Source organism: Musca domestica, unplaced genomic scaffold, assembly GCF_030504385.1.
Source record: "Musca domestica strain aabys unplaced genomic scaffold, Musca_domestica.polishedcontigs.V.1.1 133, whole genome shotgun sequence".
Taxonomy (NCBI): Eukaryota; Metazoa; Arthropoda; class Insecta; order Diptera; family Muscidae; genus Musca; species Musca domestica.
Genome location: NW_026712178.1, coordinates 28,729 through 43,616, shown reverse-complemented (window position 1 = coordinate 43,616; position 14,888 = coordinate 28,729). Strand labels below are relative to the sequence as shown.

General features: G+C 31.9%; 2 protein-coding genes across 2 annotated transcripts; both read left to right on the top strand.

Moving 5' to 3' along the window:
* Window positions 1-4,907: 4,907 nt before the first annotated feature.
* On the top strand, window positions 4,908-7,958 carry LOC131800950 (cytochrome P450 4e2-like). Its single transcript, XM_059118828.1, has 4 exons — window positions 4,908-5,057; window positions 7,329-7,438; window positions 7,509-7,788; window positions 7,857-7,958. The coding sequence occupies exons 1-4, from the start codon at window positions 4,916-4,918 to the stop codon at window positions 7,928-7,930; spliced, it is 606 nt and encodes a 201-aa protein (XP_058974811.1). The 5' UTR covers window positions 4,908-4,915; the 3' UTR covers window positions 7,931-7,958.
* A 3,158-nt stretch (window positions 7,959-11,116) lies between these two features.
* On the top strand, window positions 11,117-14,256 carry LOC131800951 (cytochrome P450 4e2-like). Its single transcript, XM_059118829.1, has 2 exons — window positions 11,117-11,389; window positions 13,806-14,256. The coding sequence occupies exons 1-2, from the start codon at window positions 11,248-11,250 to the stop codon at window positions 14,219-14,221; spliced, it is 558 nt and encodes a 185-aa protein (XP_058974812.1). The 5' UTR covers window positions 11,117-11,247; the 3' UTR covers window positions 14,222-14,256.
* Window positions 14,257-14,888: the final 632 nt, after the last annotated feature.

Sequence of the window (14,888 nt, the reverse complement as noted above, 5' to 3'; positions counted from 1 at the left end):
GTGGACCTGCATAGGCAACTTTTGCCATTAGCTATTCAAAAGCGAAACTTGAAAAAAATCTGTTTATAATGTAGCTAAAATCATCAAAATTCCGAATATAAGGAGGTACCATGGGAGTTATAAAATGTGGACCTGCATAGACAATTTCCTGTCTTAGGCGTAGTATCCCTTTGGAACTTCAAGTACCAAATTTGAAACAATTCCGGTGAAAAATGTCACTAAAATCATCAAAATATCGAATATCGGGAGGTACAGTCATATGGGGGCTATACGAAGACGTAGACCTGCACAGACAATTTTCTGTCTTAGGCTGTAGTATCTACTACGAACTTCAAATACCAAATTTGAAACAATTCCGGTGAAAAATATCGCAAAAATCATCAAAATACCGAATATCGGGAGATACTCTTGTACGGGGGCTATACGAAGACGTGGACCTGCACAGACAATTTTCATTCTTAGGCTGAAGTATCCATTACGAACTTCAAATACCAAATTTGAAACAATTCCGATGAATAATGTCGCTAAAATCGTCAAAATACCGAATATCGGGAGGTACAGCCATATGGGGACTATAGGAAGACCTGGAGCTGCACAGACAATTTTTTGTCTTAGGCTGTGGTATCCATTACGAACTTTAAATACTACATTTGAAACAATTCCGGTGAATAATGTAGCTAAAAAATATCAAAATACCGAATATCGGGAGGTAAAGTCATATGGGGGCTATAGGAAGACCTGGAGCTGCACAGACAATTTTCTGTCTTAGGCTGTAGCATCCATTACGAACTTCAAATACCAAATTTGAAACAATTCCGATGAAAAACATCGCTAAGATCATCAAAATACCGAATATCGGAAGGTACCGCTATATGGGGGCTATACGAAGACGTGGACCTACACAGACAATTTTCTTTCTTAAGCTAAAGTATCCCTTTGGAACTTCAAATACCAAATTTGAAACAATTCCGGTGAATAATGTCGCTAAAATCATCAAAATACCGAATATCGGAGGTATTGTTATATGGGGGCTATACGAAGACGTAGACCTACTCAGATATTTTTTTGTCCAAGGCTGTAGTACCCATTACGAACTTCAAATACCAAATTTGAAACAATTCCGGCGAATAATGTCGCTAAAATCATCAAAATACCGAATATCGGGACATACCCCTGTATGGGGCTATACGAAGACGTGGACCTGCACAGTCAATTTCCTGTCTTAGGCTGTGGTATCCCTTTGGAACTTCAAATACCAAATTTGAAACAATTCCGGTAAATAATGTCACTTAAATCACCAAAATACCGAATATAAGGAAGTACTGATATATGGGGGCTATACCAAAACCTGGACCTAACTGGCTCATTTTCAATACCAAAAGTCCTGCAGACATAATATACATTTGAGTAAAATTTTATCAACCTACTTCAATTCGTTCGGAAGCTAGAGTGATTTCCACAGACGGATAAACGGACATCGCTTAATCGACATAGAATTTTATGCTGATCAAGAATATACAGATATACTTTGTGGGGTCTAAAATGTATATAAAAAATGGAATGACAAACTTAATATATATACCCTACATACTATGGTGGAGGGTAAAAAAACTCTCTGCCTTAATTTTATAAAAATTTATTATTTCTTTCATTCGTTTTTTTCGAATCTGCAAATTACCTTCAGGTTGATTTTGATGAGGATTTTCTCCTTAACGCTGTGTCTCGATATTTTCCTTATTATTGACCATTTAATCTCTTCCTGTTGGTTGCGGTGATAAAGCGGTTTCAAGGTAATGCAGTGCTTTCGTAGACGATCGCCATGAAGGGTTTGTTGATTGGATATGGGCAATAGTAAAGACCACAACCGCCACCAAAGCAGCATGGCATTGCCATTCAGATCTAGAGATAAGAAAAAATTCGATATCAGAGAACTCAGTTCTATTACAAAAAAAATACGCCTCAGAACGTAAAACAGAGCCAGCTTCGAATGGGTTTCAATGGAAATATTTAATCGCAACAACATCGATATGGAAATTTGGATAAAAAATTTTTTTCTCACGTATAAGTGAACATAGAAATAGCGGTGTTACCTGGTGTAGAAGAGTGTGTGTGTGAGAGAGAGAGAGAGAGAGAATTTCATTAAAGAGTAATCTGTTGTAGTGTGTGAAGATATGAATATGTTGTGAGCAGACCTTTGAGGTCATTAGGATTAAATCATATAGGATTTCTCCGTTGCCACATGTGGTGTGTTGGGGTTAGATTACGGGAAGTCTCTTTTTCTCCCTATCTCTCTCTCTCTCTCTCTCTTACATTTTATACCAGCGTAGTTTTTGCACATTGTATATCTCCCGATATTCGGTATTTTGATGATTTTAGGGACATGTTTCACCAGAATTGTTTCACATTTGGTATTTGATGTTCGTAATGGATGCTACAGCCTATGACACGAGATTGTCTGTGCAGGTCCACGTCTTCGTAGAGCTCCCATATAACGGTACCTCCCGATATTCGGTATTTTTATGAGTTGAGTGACATATTTCACCGGAATTCTTTCAATTTTGGTATTTGATGTTCGTAGTGGATACTTTAGCCTATGACAGAAAATTGTCTGTGCAGGTCCACGTATAGCCTACATATAACGGTAGCTCCCGATATTCGGTATTCTCATGATTTTAGCGACATTATTCACCGAAATTGTTTAAAATTTGGTATTTGAAGTTCGAAATGGATACTACAGCCAAAGACAGAAAATTGTCTGTGCAGGTCCACGTCTTCGTATAGCTCCCATATGTCCCGATATTCGGTATTTTGGTGATTTTAGCGACATTATTCACCGGAATTGTCTCAAATTTGATATTTCAAGTTCGTAATGGATACTACAACCTAAGACAGAAACTTGTCTGCGCTGGTCCACGTCTTCGTATAGCCCCCATACAGCGGTTATTTCCGATATTCGGTATTTTGATGATTTTAGGGACATTATTCACCGGAAATGTTTCAAATTTGGTATTTGAAGTTCGTAATGGGTACTACAGCCTAAGACAAAAAAATTGTCTGTGCAGGTCCACGTCTTCTTATCGCCCCCATATAAGGGTAGCTCCCGATATTCGGTATTTTTATGATTTTAGGGGCATTTTTCACCAGAATTGTTTCAAATTTGATATTTGAAGTTCGTAATGGATACTACACCCTATGACAGAAACTTGTCTGTGTTGGTCCACGCCTTCGTATAACACTCATATAACTGTATCTCCCTATATTCGGTATTTTTATGATTTTGGCGACATTATTCACCGGAATTGTTTCAAATTTGGTATTTTATGTTCGTAATGGATACTTCAGCCAAAGACAGAAAATTGTCTGTGCAGATCCACGTCGTCGTATAGCCCCCATACAAGGGTACCTCCCGATATTCGGTATTTTGGTGATTTTAGCGACATTATTCACCGGAATTATTTCAAATTTCGAATTTGAGGTTCGTAATGGATACTGCAGCCTATGACAGAAACTTGTCTATGCAGATCCACGTCTTCGTGAAGCCCCCATATGACGGTACCTCCCGATATTCGGTATTTTAATGATTTTAGGGACATTATTCACCGGAATTGTTTCAAATTTGATATTTGAAGTTCGAAATGGATACTACAGCCAAAGACAGAAAATTGTCTGTACAGGTCCACGTCTTCGTAGAGCTCCCATATAACGGTACCTCCCGATATTCGGTATTTTTATGATTTTAGGGACATTATTCACCGGAATTGTTTCAAATTTGATATTTGAAGTTCGTAATGGATACTTCAGCCTAAGACAGAAAATTGTCTATGCAGGTCCACGTCTTCGTAGAGCTCCCATATAACGGTACCTCCGGATATTCGGTATTTTGATGATTTAAGCGACATAATTCACCGGAATTATTTCAAATTTTGTATTTGAAGGTCGTAATGGATACCACAGCTTATGCCAGAAAATTGTCTGCACAATTTAACGTCTTCGTAGAGCTCCCATATAACGGTACCTCCCGATATTCGGTATTTTGATGATTTTAGGGACATTATTCATCGGAATTGTTTCAAATTTCGTATTTGAGGTTCTTACTACAATCTATGACAGAAAATTGTCTATGCAGATCGACGTTGTCGTATAGCCCCCATACAACGGTAGCTCCCTCCATTCGGTATTTTGATGATATTAGCGGCATTATTCACAGGGCTTGTTTCGAATTTCGTATTTGAAGTTCGGAATCGTTACTATAGCCCATGACAGAAAATTACTTATCCCGCACCACGTCTTCGTGTAGCCCCCATATAAAGGTTTTTATTTGAGCTGTTTCAAATTCCTTCCGAATGGAGTAGGTTATTCAAAGTTCGGCCGGGCCGGGCTTTTTTATTTGGTTTTTTTTAATATCAACATTAAAATCCATATATAGAAACCTGCAGGGTTTTTCCCAAATTGTCATTGGAAATTGTTCCAATATTATATCAGTCCTACCTCAATACTCCTCGGCTGGTTTTGGTTTCTGATGAATAAATTGTATTTTAATATAAAATTAAATATTTTAATTACGTTCTACCAATCCTAAGAATATTTAAAATGGCCAATTAAAAAAAAATAAGACACACACATTTTATAATCGGTAATTGTGATAATTTGCTGCGATTCTAATTAGGTCAGTGAAAATGTGACAGGAACCAGATAATTTCTCGCCCCTTAGCGCCCTTTTATTTTCCAATAATTTAATATAAAAACAAATGTTTCGAAACGCACAGATTTCAGTTAATATAACCGTGATAAGAAGATACCATGTGGTGAAGGAGGAGATTTTGAATTGAAAACAAAAAATATTTAAATTAAATAAATAAATAAAAAATAAATTTGAAAATAAATCAATAGAAAGTGGAAAAATATGTTATATATAATGATATTGTTGGCATTATTAGCCATTTTGGCCTACAATGAAATAAAAACTGCCAAGATACGAAAACAAGTTAAACACACGGCCGGTGAACCGACCCTGCCAATTTTAGGCAATCTCCATCAATTGGGCCGGAAACCAACTGGTAAAAAGGAATTATCGAAAATTACCGTTTTTTTTGCAAAAAATAATAATATTTTTGAAAGACCTTGTGAAAAATATTTTTAAAAAAATCCATATATGCCCTGTTCCGCCCTTTGCAGTTTTACAGTTTTTCGCGATATCATAAAGAAAAAATTCCGTTCAGACTTGGCACATCTCAATATTTCCCTAAACACAAGACCTATTTTAAAGATGTAAGATCGGACCATACCTTCTGGTACCTCCCCCACAAAGATTCAAAGTTGTGTTAAAAAGATCCCCCACATGGGGTTCAAGAAAGAAAGCGCAATAAGCATCCAACTCCCCTCAAATTTCACACATCCAAATATTTTTGCGAACGCAAAATCTGATGTGAAGATGTGGAAGCTTATTGGGCTGGAGTTAAGATGGATTAGCTCAACTGAAGCTAAATATATTGCCATATCAGGAACTGCTGGAAGTTTGTCGGTGTTTTTTTTTTTTTTTTTTTTTTTTTTGTAGATTTATCTTGCATGGCCAAGTAAACAAAATATAAATATTAAAAAAAATAAATATTAAAAGAAATCTACCTTTATTTCGTCGTTTGCAAAATATTTGAATAAAACTTTATTTCTCTCCTTGACGAAATATTTTGATAAAATCCATTGTTTGAACCTCAAAAAAAAATGAAATCTTTAAAAAAAATATGTGTTTTGAAAAAAAATGTGGTTTAAAAAAATATACAATTTTTTGTTTTTTATTTTCTTATATTTTTAAATGTTTTATATATTTTCTTATATTTTTATTAATTTTCTTATATATTTAAATATTTTATATATTTATATATATTTTATATTTAAAATATTTTTATATATTATCATATATTTTTTAATTTCATATATTTTATATATATTCTTATATCTTATATATTTTTATATATGTTAGACATTTTTTATATATTTTTAAATATTTTATATATTTATGTGTATTTTATATTTCATATATTTTTTAATTTCATATATTTTCTTATATTTTATATATTTTCATGTATTTTATATATATTCTTATATTTTATATATTTTAGACATTTTCTTATATTATTAAATATTTTATATATTTTCTTATATTTTTATATATTTTTAAATATTTTTTATATTTATATATATTTCATATATTTCTATATATTATCATATATTTTTAATTTCATATATTTTCTTATATTTTATATTTTTTCATATATTATCTTATATTTTTATATATTTTTAAATTTCACATATTTTTTTATATTTTTAAATATTTTATATATTTATATAAATTTTATATTTCATATATTTATATATAATATCATATATATTTTAATTTCATATATTTTCTTATATTCTAATATATTTTAGACATTTTCTTAAATTTTTACATATTTTCTTATATATTTATATATTTTTAAATATTTTATGTATTTATATATATTTTATATTTCATATATTTTCTTATATTTCATATATTTTAGACATTTTCTCATATTATTATTTTATATATTTTCTTATATTTGTATATATTTTAATATATTTTATATATTTTTATGTTTGTTTAAATTCATATATTTTTATATATTTTTTATTTTATATATTTTCTTATATTTTTATTATATATTATATTTTTAATATATTTTATATATATTTATATTTTGTTTAATTTCATATACTTTTATATATTTTATATATTTTCTTATATTCTTATATAGTTTTTAATATTTTATATATTTATATATATTTTATATATTTTCATATATTTTTATATATTTTATATATATTTATATTTTGTTTAATTTCATATACTTTTATATATTTTCTTATATTCTTATATTTTTTAAATATTTTATATATATAATTATTTTAGATATTTCATATATTTTATATATTTTTATATTTTGTTTAATTTCATATACTTTTATATTTTTTATATATTTTCTTATATTGTTATTTATTTTCTTATATTCTTAAATATTTATATATTATACATTTTTTATAAATTTTATATTCTTATATTTATTATGTATTTTTATATTTTTCTTATATATTTATATATTTTATGTATTTTTATATATATTTTTTAAAAATTATTGTTATTAAAATGCTACAATAATTGTGTGTCGGCTAATAGGCCATTACAAAGATGCAAAAATAATTACTAATATTAACTTTTCAAAATTGCCTTGTTAACTAAATAATTGATGCCTTAAGTGACCCGTCTATAGGTTAATATTTAATTCTGATATTCTTGTTTTTTTCCCTTTCAGTTACCACAAATTATCTCTTTGATTTATTTTACAAATACAACTTTGGAAATCTCTGCATTTGGTTGGGTTATCATCTGCAGTATTTGGTCGTGGATACCAAGGATGTGGAGGTGGGTAATTTCGTTAACATTTTTTTTTTTTTTTTTTGAAGAAATTGTTAATTTTCATATCCTTTTTTAGTTCATTTTATCCACCAACCCATTGGTCAACAAATCGGACATCTATAAACTCCTCCACCCTTGGTTGGGTGAGGGTTTGATCACCAGCTCGGGCGCCAAATGGCAAAAGCATCGCAAAATGATTACCCCCTCTTTTAATTTCAATATTCTGAATAGCATTCAGGATGTAATGAAGACGAATTCCGAGAAATTCATTGGGAAATTGAGGGAGATTTCTCGGGGTGACAACATTTTTGATCTTCAGGAGGTGGTTAATAATTTGACCTTGGATGTGATATGTGGTGAGTCAGAGGCTATTCAAACGGAGAGATATTTTTTGGGATTTTTTATTTTCCTGTAAATATTTTAGAAACCGCCATGGGTGTGAGCATTAACGCTTTGGATAACCCCCATTCGGATTTTGTCTTGGCTGTGAAGTTGTAAGTTGAGGATCTTATAAAAACAATTGTTAAATAGAAAAAATAATTTTGAAAAATTAAAAAAAAAAATGGAAAAAATATTTTTAGAAGAATAAGATTTGTTTTTTGGTCCTTGAAGATATTTTTTTATGAAAATAATTTTTGGGATTATTGAAAATTTTTAAAGAATCGAAGAGAATATTTATTTTTGAGAAATATATTTTTTGGTTTTTTTAGTGTTTAATTAAATAATTTTGAAAATCATAGATTTTCATTCTTAAATAGAAAAACATATTTTTAAAAATTAAAAAAAAAAAAAAAAAAACATTTCATAAAACACTGATTTTTTGTTTTTTGGTCCTTGAAAATATTTTTTTTTTTAAAAATCCTTTTTGGGATAATTTTAAAATTTTTTTTGGCACAAAGATTCTTAAAACTAAAAGTATTTTGACAATTTTTTTAAAAATTGAAGATTTTTTTTAATTAGAATTTTTGCTTGATCCTTATAAATAATTTTTTTATGAAAAACCTTTTTGAGAAAAAAATTTAAATATATTTTATTTTAGTTTTAATTAATTAATTTTGAAAATCATAGATTTTCATTCTTAAATAGAAAAGAATATTTTGAAAAATTAAAAAAAAACATGAAGAGAATATTTTTATAAAAAATTATGATTTTTTTGTTCTCTGGTCCATGAAGATATTTTTTTATAAATATCCCTTTGAGATAATTTTTGATTTTTTTTTGCTCAAACATTCTTGAATACAAAAAATATTTTGAAAATTTTTAAAAAATTGAAAAGAATATATTTTTAAGAATTAGAATTTTTGGTTGGAAATATTTTTTTATGAAAATTATTTTTGAAATAATTATTGAAATATTTTTTTAAGTTTTTCGCACTTTAAAAATTAATTTTGAAAATCCCAGATTTTCCTAGATTTTGATCATTGAAAAATTATTTAAAAAAACCTACATCCCTGGAATTGTTATACCCTCAGCCATATGGCTACAGAGGGTATTAATAAATTCGTAGCTTGCCCTTGCCATGTCACTGTTTGCCCACCTTATCCTCCACCTATCTACCAGATCAGAAGAACTAAGTCACTCTTCATCCTCAGCCAGCTACAAAACTAGCTTCAGCTCTTCAACTTTGCCAATCCGAATATTTATATCCGTGATAGGCTGGGTGTAAAAATGGCCAACATCGGCCCAGTCCATCAAGTACCTCCCCCACAAAGGGTCAAAATTTGGAATAATTATAACTTTTATAAAAAACGAGTTAAGAGCCCGACTGTCTTCAAATTTTGCACATCATAATATTTCTTCCAACACAAGATCTGGTGCGAAGATGGAATATATGGGTCCACTCCTTCGGGTACCTCCCCCACAATGGGTCAAAATTTCGAATAACTAAAATGCTCATAATATGCGAAAGAAGCATCCGATTCCATTCAAACTCGGCACAACCAAATTTTCCTGTCAACACAAGATCTGGTGTAAAGATGGAATGTATCGGTCCACTCGCTCTGGTAGCTCCCCCACAGCGGGTCAAAATTTTTGAATAATTATAACCCTCTTAAAATGCGATATAAGCATCTGATTCTTTCTAAGCTTCACAAATCCAAATAAATCTTTGAATACAAGATCTGGTGTAAAGATGGTAGGTATCGGTCCACTCCTTCTGGTACCTCCCCCACAAAGGGGTCAAAATTATGAATAACTAAAATGCTCATAAAATGCGATATAAACATTCGATTCTCTTCAAATTCCATCTTCACACCAGATATATTTCCACTAACACTATATCTGGTGTGAAGATGGAATATATCGGTTCTCTCTTTCTGGTACCTCCCCCACAATCGGGCCAACATTTTGAATAATCAAAATGTTCATAGAATGCGAAATAAGAGTTCGGCTGTCTTTAAATTTCATATATCTTAATATTTCATCAAACACCAATTTAGGTGTGAATATGGAATATATGGGTTCACTCCTTCTGGTACCTCCCCCACAAAGGGGTCAAAATTTTTAAATAACTAAAATATTCATAAAACGCGAAATTTTCACCCGATTCCATTCAAACTCGGTACAACAAAATTTTCGTGTCAACACAAGATCTGGTGTAAAGATGGAATGTATCGGTCCACTCGCTCTGGTAGCTCCCCCACAAAGGGGTCAAAATTTTGAATAATCAAAATGCTCATAAAATGCGAAATGTTCATCCGATTCCATTCAAACTTGGACCATGTTAATATTACTATCAGCACAAGATCTGGTATAAAAGTGGTAATTATCGATCCACTCCTTCTGGTACCTCCCCTACAAAGGGGTCAAAATTTTGAATAATTAAAATGCTCATAAAATATGATATAAGCATCCGATTACTTTCAAATTTTGCAAATCTTAATATTTCATACAACACAAGAGCTGGTGTAAAGATGGTAGGTATCGGTCCACTCCTTCTGGTACCTCCCCCACAGAGGTGTCAAAATTTTGAATAACTAAAATGCTCATAAAATGCGAAATAAACATTCGATTCTCTTCAAATTGTCCACATTCCAATACTTCCACTAACACTATATCTGGTGTGAAGATGGAATATATCGGCCCACTCCTTCTGGTACCTCCCTCACAAAGGGGTCAAAATTTTGAATAATTATAACTCTTATAAAACCTGAAATAAGAGTCCGACTGTGTTTAAATTTCACACACCTCAATATTTCTATTGACACAAAATCTGGTGTAAATATAGTAGACAGCGGTTCACTCCTTCTGGTACCTTCCCCACAAAGGGGTCAAAATTTTGAATAATTATAACCCTCATAAAATGCAAAATAATAATCCGAGTACTTTCAAATTTCACACACCTGAATATTTCATGCAACACAAGACCTGTTGTAAAGATGAAATATATCGGCCCACTCCTTCTGGTACCTCCCTCACAACGGGTCAAAATTTTTGAATAATTACAACCCTCATAAAATGGGGAAAAAAGCATCCGATTCTTTTAAAATTTTACACATCCCCATATTTCATCGAACACAAAATCTGTTGTGAAGATGGTAGATATCGGTCCTCTCCTTCTGGTACCTTCCACCCAAAGACATATATCTAAATGTTCAAAAAATGCGACAAAAAACGGCTACTTTTCTTTTAAATATTTTTATTATTTATTTTACTTTTAGTTTGTGATATATTTTTGCGGCCTTCGTATATGACCTTGAAAAAAATCTCTGTTATAGGGTCACGATACAACCACCTCGTCCATTACCTTTGCCATATATTTGCTCTCACGACATGTGGACATACAACAAAAAGTCTTGGAGGAACAATGCCGAATAATGGCGGGAAATCTGAAAGGCAATGCCACGCTGCAGGATTTAAATGAGATGAAATATTTGGATTGCGTTATCAAGGAATCCATGCGGATATATCCACCGGTGCTCTTTTTTGGCAGAAATGTCGAGAAGGAATACAATATGAGTAAGATACAGAGAGAGAGAGAGCGAAACTCTAAATCAGGGCTACGCAAGAGAAGTTAAGCGAGATATGTAATTAATGAAACACATATATTTCTATACCCTCCACCATAGTATGGAGGGTATATTAAGTTTGTCATTCCGTTTGTAACACCTCGAAATATATATTTTAGATCCCACAAGGTATATATATTCTCGATCAGCATGAAATTCTATGTCGATTTAGCGATGTCCGTCCGTCTCTGGAAATCACTCTAGCTTCCGCACGAAATGAAAAATTAACTCAAAATTGATAAAAATTAACTCAAATATATATTATGTCTGCAGGAATTTTGGTATTAAAAACGGGCCATGTAGGTCTACATTTTGGTATAGCCCCCATAAAATAGGTACCTCCCTATATTCGGTATTTTGGTGATTTTAGCGACATTATTCAACGGATTTGATTCAAATTTGGTATTTCAAGTTCGCAATGGATACTATAGCATAAGAGAGAATATTGTCTGTGCAGGTCCACGTCTTCGTATAGTCCCCATATAACGGTACCTCCCGATATTCGATATTTGGACGATTTTAGCGACATTATTAACCGAAATTGATTCAAATTTTGTATTTAAATTTCTTAATAGGTGCTACAATCTCTGACAGAAAATTGTCTGTGCAGGTCCACACCTTCGTGTAGTCCCCATATAACGTTACCTCCCGATATTTGGTATTTTGATGATTCTAGCGACATTATTCGCCAGAATTGTTTCAAATTTGGTATTTGAAGTTCCGTATAGACACTACAGCCTGTGACAGAAAATTGTCTATACAGGTCCACGTCTTCGTATAGCCCCCATATAACGGTACCTCCCGATATTCGGTATTTAGGTGATTTAAGCGACCTTATTCACCGGAATTGTTTCAAATTTGGTATTTCAAGTTCTTAATGAATACTACAGCCTATGACAGAAAATTGTCTGTGCAGGTCCACGTCTTCCTATAGCCCCCATACCAAGGCACCTCCCGATATTCGGTATTTTGATGATTTTAGCGATTTTATCTACCAGAATTGTTTCAAATTTGGTATTTGAAGTTCGTAATGGATATCACAGCCTGTGACGAAAAATTGTCTGTGCAGGTCCACGTCTTCGTATAGCCCCCATATGACGGTACCTCCCGATATTCTCTATTTTTATGATTTTAGCGACATTATTAACCGGAATTGTTTCAAATTTGGTATTCGAAGTTCCTAATAGGTGCTACAGCCTTTGATAGAAATCCGAGATAATCGGTCAAAATTTAGACTTAGCTCCCATACATGCCTTCAACAGATTTCTGGTTAATTGTTCACCAAATGGCCAATATCAGTCCAAATTATCTGTATTTTGGCACATCCGACCGAATTCAGTGTAGAAGTAAGTACATCAAATTTGGTGAAAATCGGTTCAGATATAGCCATAGCTCCCACGTATATGTTTTATCCGATTTGGGGTTTAAAGTCCCTCACATTCGTAATATGCATTCGAAAACAATGATATTTGATACCAGATATCTTATAGAGCTCGGAAATTCCTTTGCCAAATTTTATGGAGATCGGCTAAGGTTTGGATATAGCTCCCATATATGTCCTTGATCCGATTTCAGGTTTATTTTGCCAAGACCAATGTCAACCCAAATGGAAGGAATTTCTGGACGTATATCTCCATTTTCTGGAACTCAGCTCGGATACATTTGTTTTTAATATAATCCTTCTCGAAGTGATATCTACACTCTAATTTAAATTTAGTGAAAATCGTTTCAGAATTGGATATGCCTCCCATTTATTAGTTCTCTCTGAAACCAAATTATATCTGCTCTAAAACCAAATGTTGATAGGGGTTATGATCTACTTCAAATAAATTCTTTTGTTACGGGAGCTCTACTAAATATCCATAGTGGTGTAGGGTATCATATAGTCGGTCCCGCTCAACTTTTGACTTTTCCTTACTGGTTTGGTCTGCGGTTGCTTATTATTTTATATTTCCCTACTAATTTTCCCAGATTTAATCAAACTCCTATTCGACTCATTTTATATATCTTCTGCCATAATTTTTCGCTCCCCACCCTATTTTCTCCAAATTATTCATCCATTCTTGTATTTCTTTCACATGTCGTCTTGTGGCCTTTTCAACAGCTGCCAGGGAAAGAAAATAAAAATTCAACCGAGAAGCCAGTGGGGGAAGGTCGTGTATACGACTGATTTAACCAACAATGTAATCAGAGAGCAACGAAATAAAGAGAACATAAATGTACGGCTCTCTGCCCGGCCCTGCTTTAAATATTAAAATAATGTAAACAGAGAGTAACCAAAAAAAGAGAACATAAATATGCGACTCTCTGCCCAGGACTGCTTCTCATTTCAAAAATATCTCTCCCCCTTTCTCCCTCTCTTCCAGATGGCAAAACCATACCAGCCCACACCTCACTGCTCATATTCGTCATAGCAATGAACTATAACGAAGCCATCTATCCGGATCCATATCGTTTCGATCCGCAACGATTTGATGCCGACCAACGTATGACCACACAAAATCCCTTTGAATATGTGCCATTTGGCGGTGGCCAACGTAACTGTATTGGACAAAAATTCGCCATGCTCGAAGTGAAGACAGTCATCTCCAAGATTGTTAGAAATTTCCAAATATTAGCCCCCGAAGATGGCCTAGAATCGAAAGATGGTTACATTAGTACACTCTATGGGCCACAGCGAGCACGGGCGCCCAAACCCGATAAATATGTGCCGACATTATTACATGCCATTACGCTGAGAGCGGAAAGTGGCTTACATTTGCGTTTAAGGGAGAGGAAGTAAAGAAGAAAATATTTATTTTTTTTCAATAAAGGAAAGTGGAAAATTTTGAAAAAAAATATTTTTCAGTCGGTCTAGTAGTTTTTTTTTTAAATTTGAAAAACTATTTTTGTTCCAGAATAATTTTGTTGTAAAATTTAATATATATATATGTGTTATGCCAAAAAGTTATGCTTAAAAGAGGCAAATATTTAAGAAGAGCAGGTTTTTTTGGGAAAAAATGTTTTAAAAAATATTTTAAAAAAATGTTTAAAAAAATATTTTTAACAAATATTTTACAAAAAAATATATATATTTTTTTAAACTCGAAAAAATATATATTTAAATCCACACTGTGTTGATAATTTTGAATATTCTAAGAGAATGAAATTATACCCATTATTTCCGTGATTTGATAAGGTTATTAAAGAAAAAATTATTTTTAAAAAATCCAAATTTATAGGGTTTTTTTTGGGAAAAGATGTTTTAAAAAATATTTAAAAAAAATGTTTCAAAAACATTAAAAAAATATATATTTTTTTTAAATTCGAAAAAAATTTTATTTAAATCCACACTGTGTTGATAATTTTGAATATTCTAAGAGAAAGAAATTATACCCATTATTTCCATCATTTGATTAGGTTTTTAAAGAAAAAATTATTTTTAAAAAATCCAAATTTATAGGGTTTTT

What these genes read in the sequence shown, in the direction of transcription:
- LOC131800951 (XM_059118829.1), top strand. Translation starts at nt 11,248, where the DNA reads ATGGCGGGAAATCTGAAAGGCAATGCCACGCTGCAGGATTTAAATGAG. An exon ending in CGAGAAGGAATACAATATGA is followed by an intron (nt 11,390 to 13,805) that starts GTAAGATACAGA and finishes CCTCTCTTCCAG; the next exon opens with ATGGCAAAACCATACCAGCC.
- LOC131800950 (XM_059118828.1), top strand. Translation starts at nt 4,916, where the DNA reads ATGATATTGTTGGCATTATTAGCCATTTTGGCCTACAATGAAATAAAA. An exon ending in ATTGGGCCGGAAACCAACTG is followed by an intron (nt 5,058 to 7,328) that starts GTAAAAAGGAAT and finishes TTTCCCTTTCAG; the next exon opens with TTACCACAAATTATCTCTTT. An exon ending in GACCTTGGATGTGATATGTG is followed by an intron (nt 7,789 to 7,856) that starts GTGAGTCAGAGG and finishes TAAATATTTTAG; the next exon opens with AAACCGCCATGGGTGTGAGC.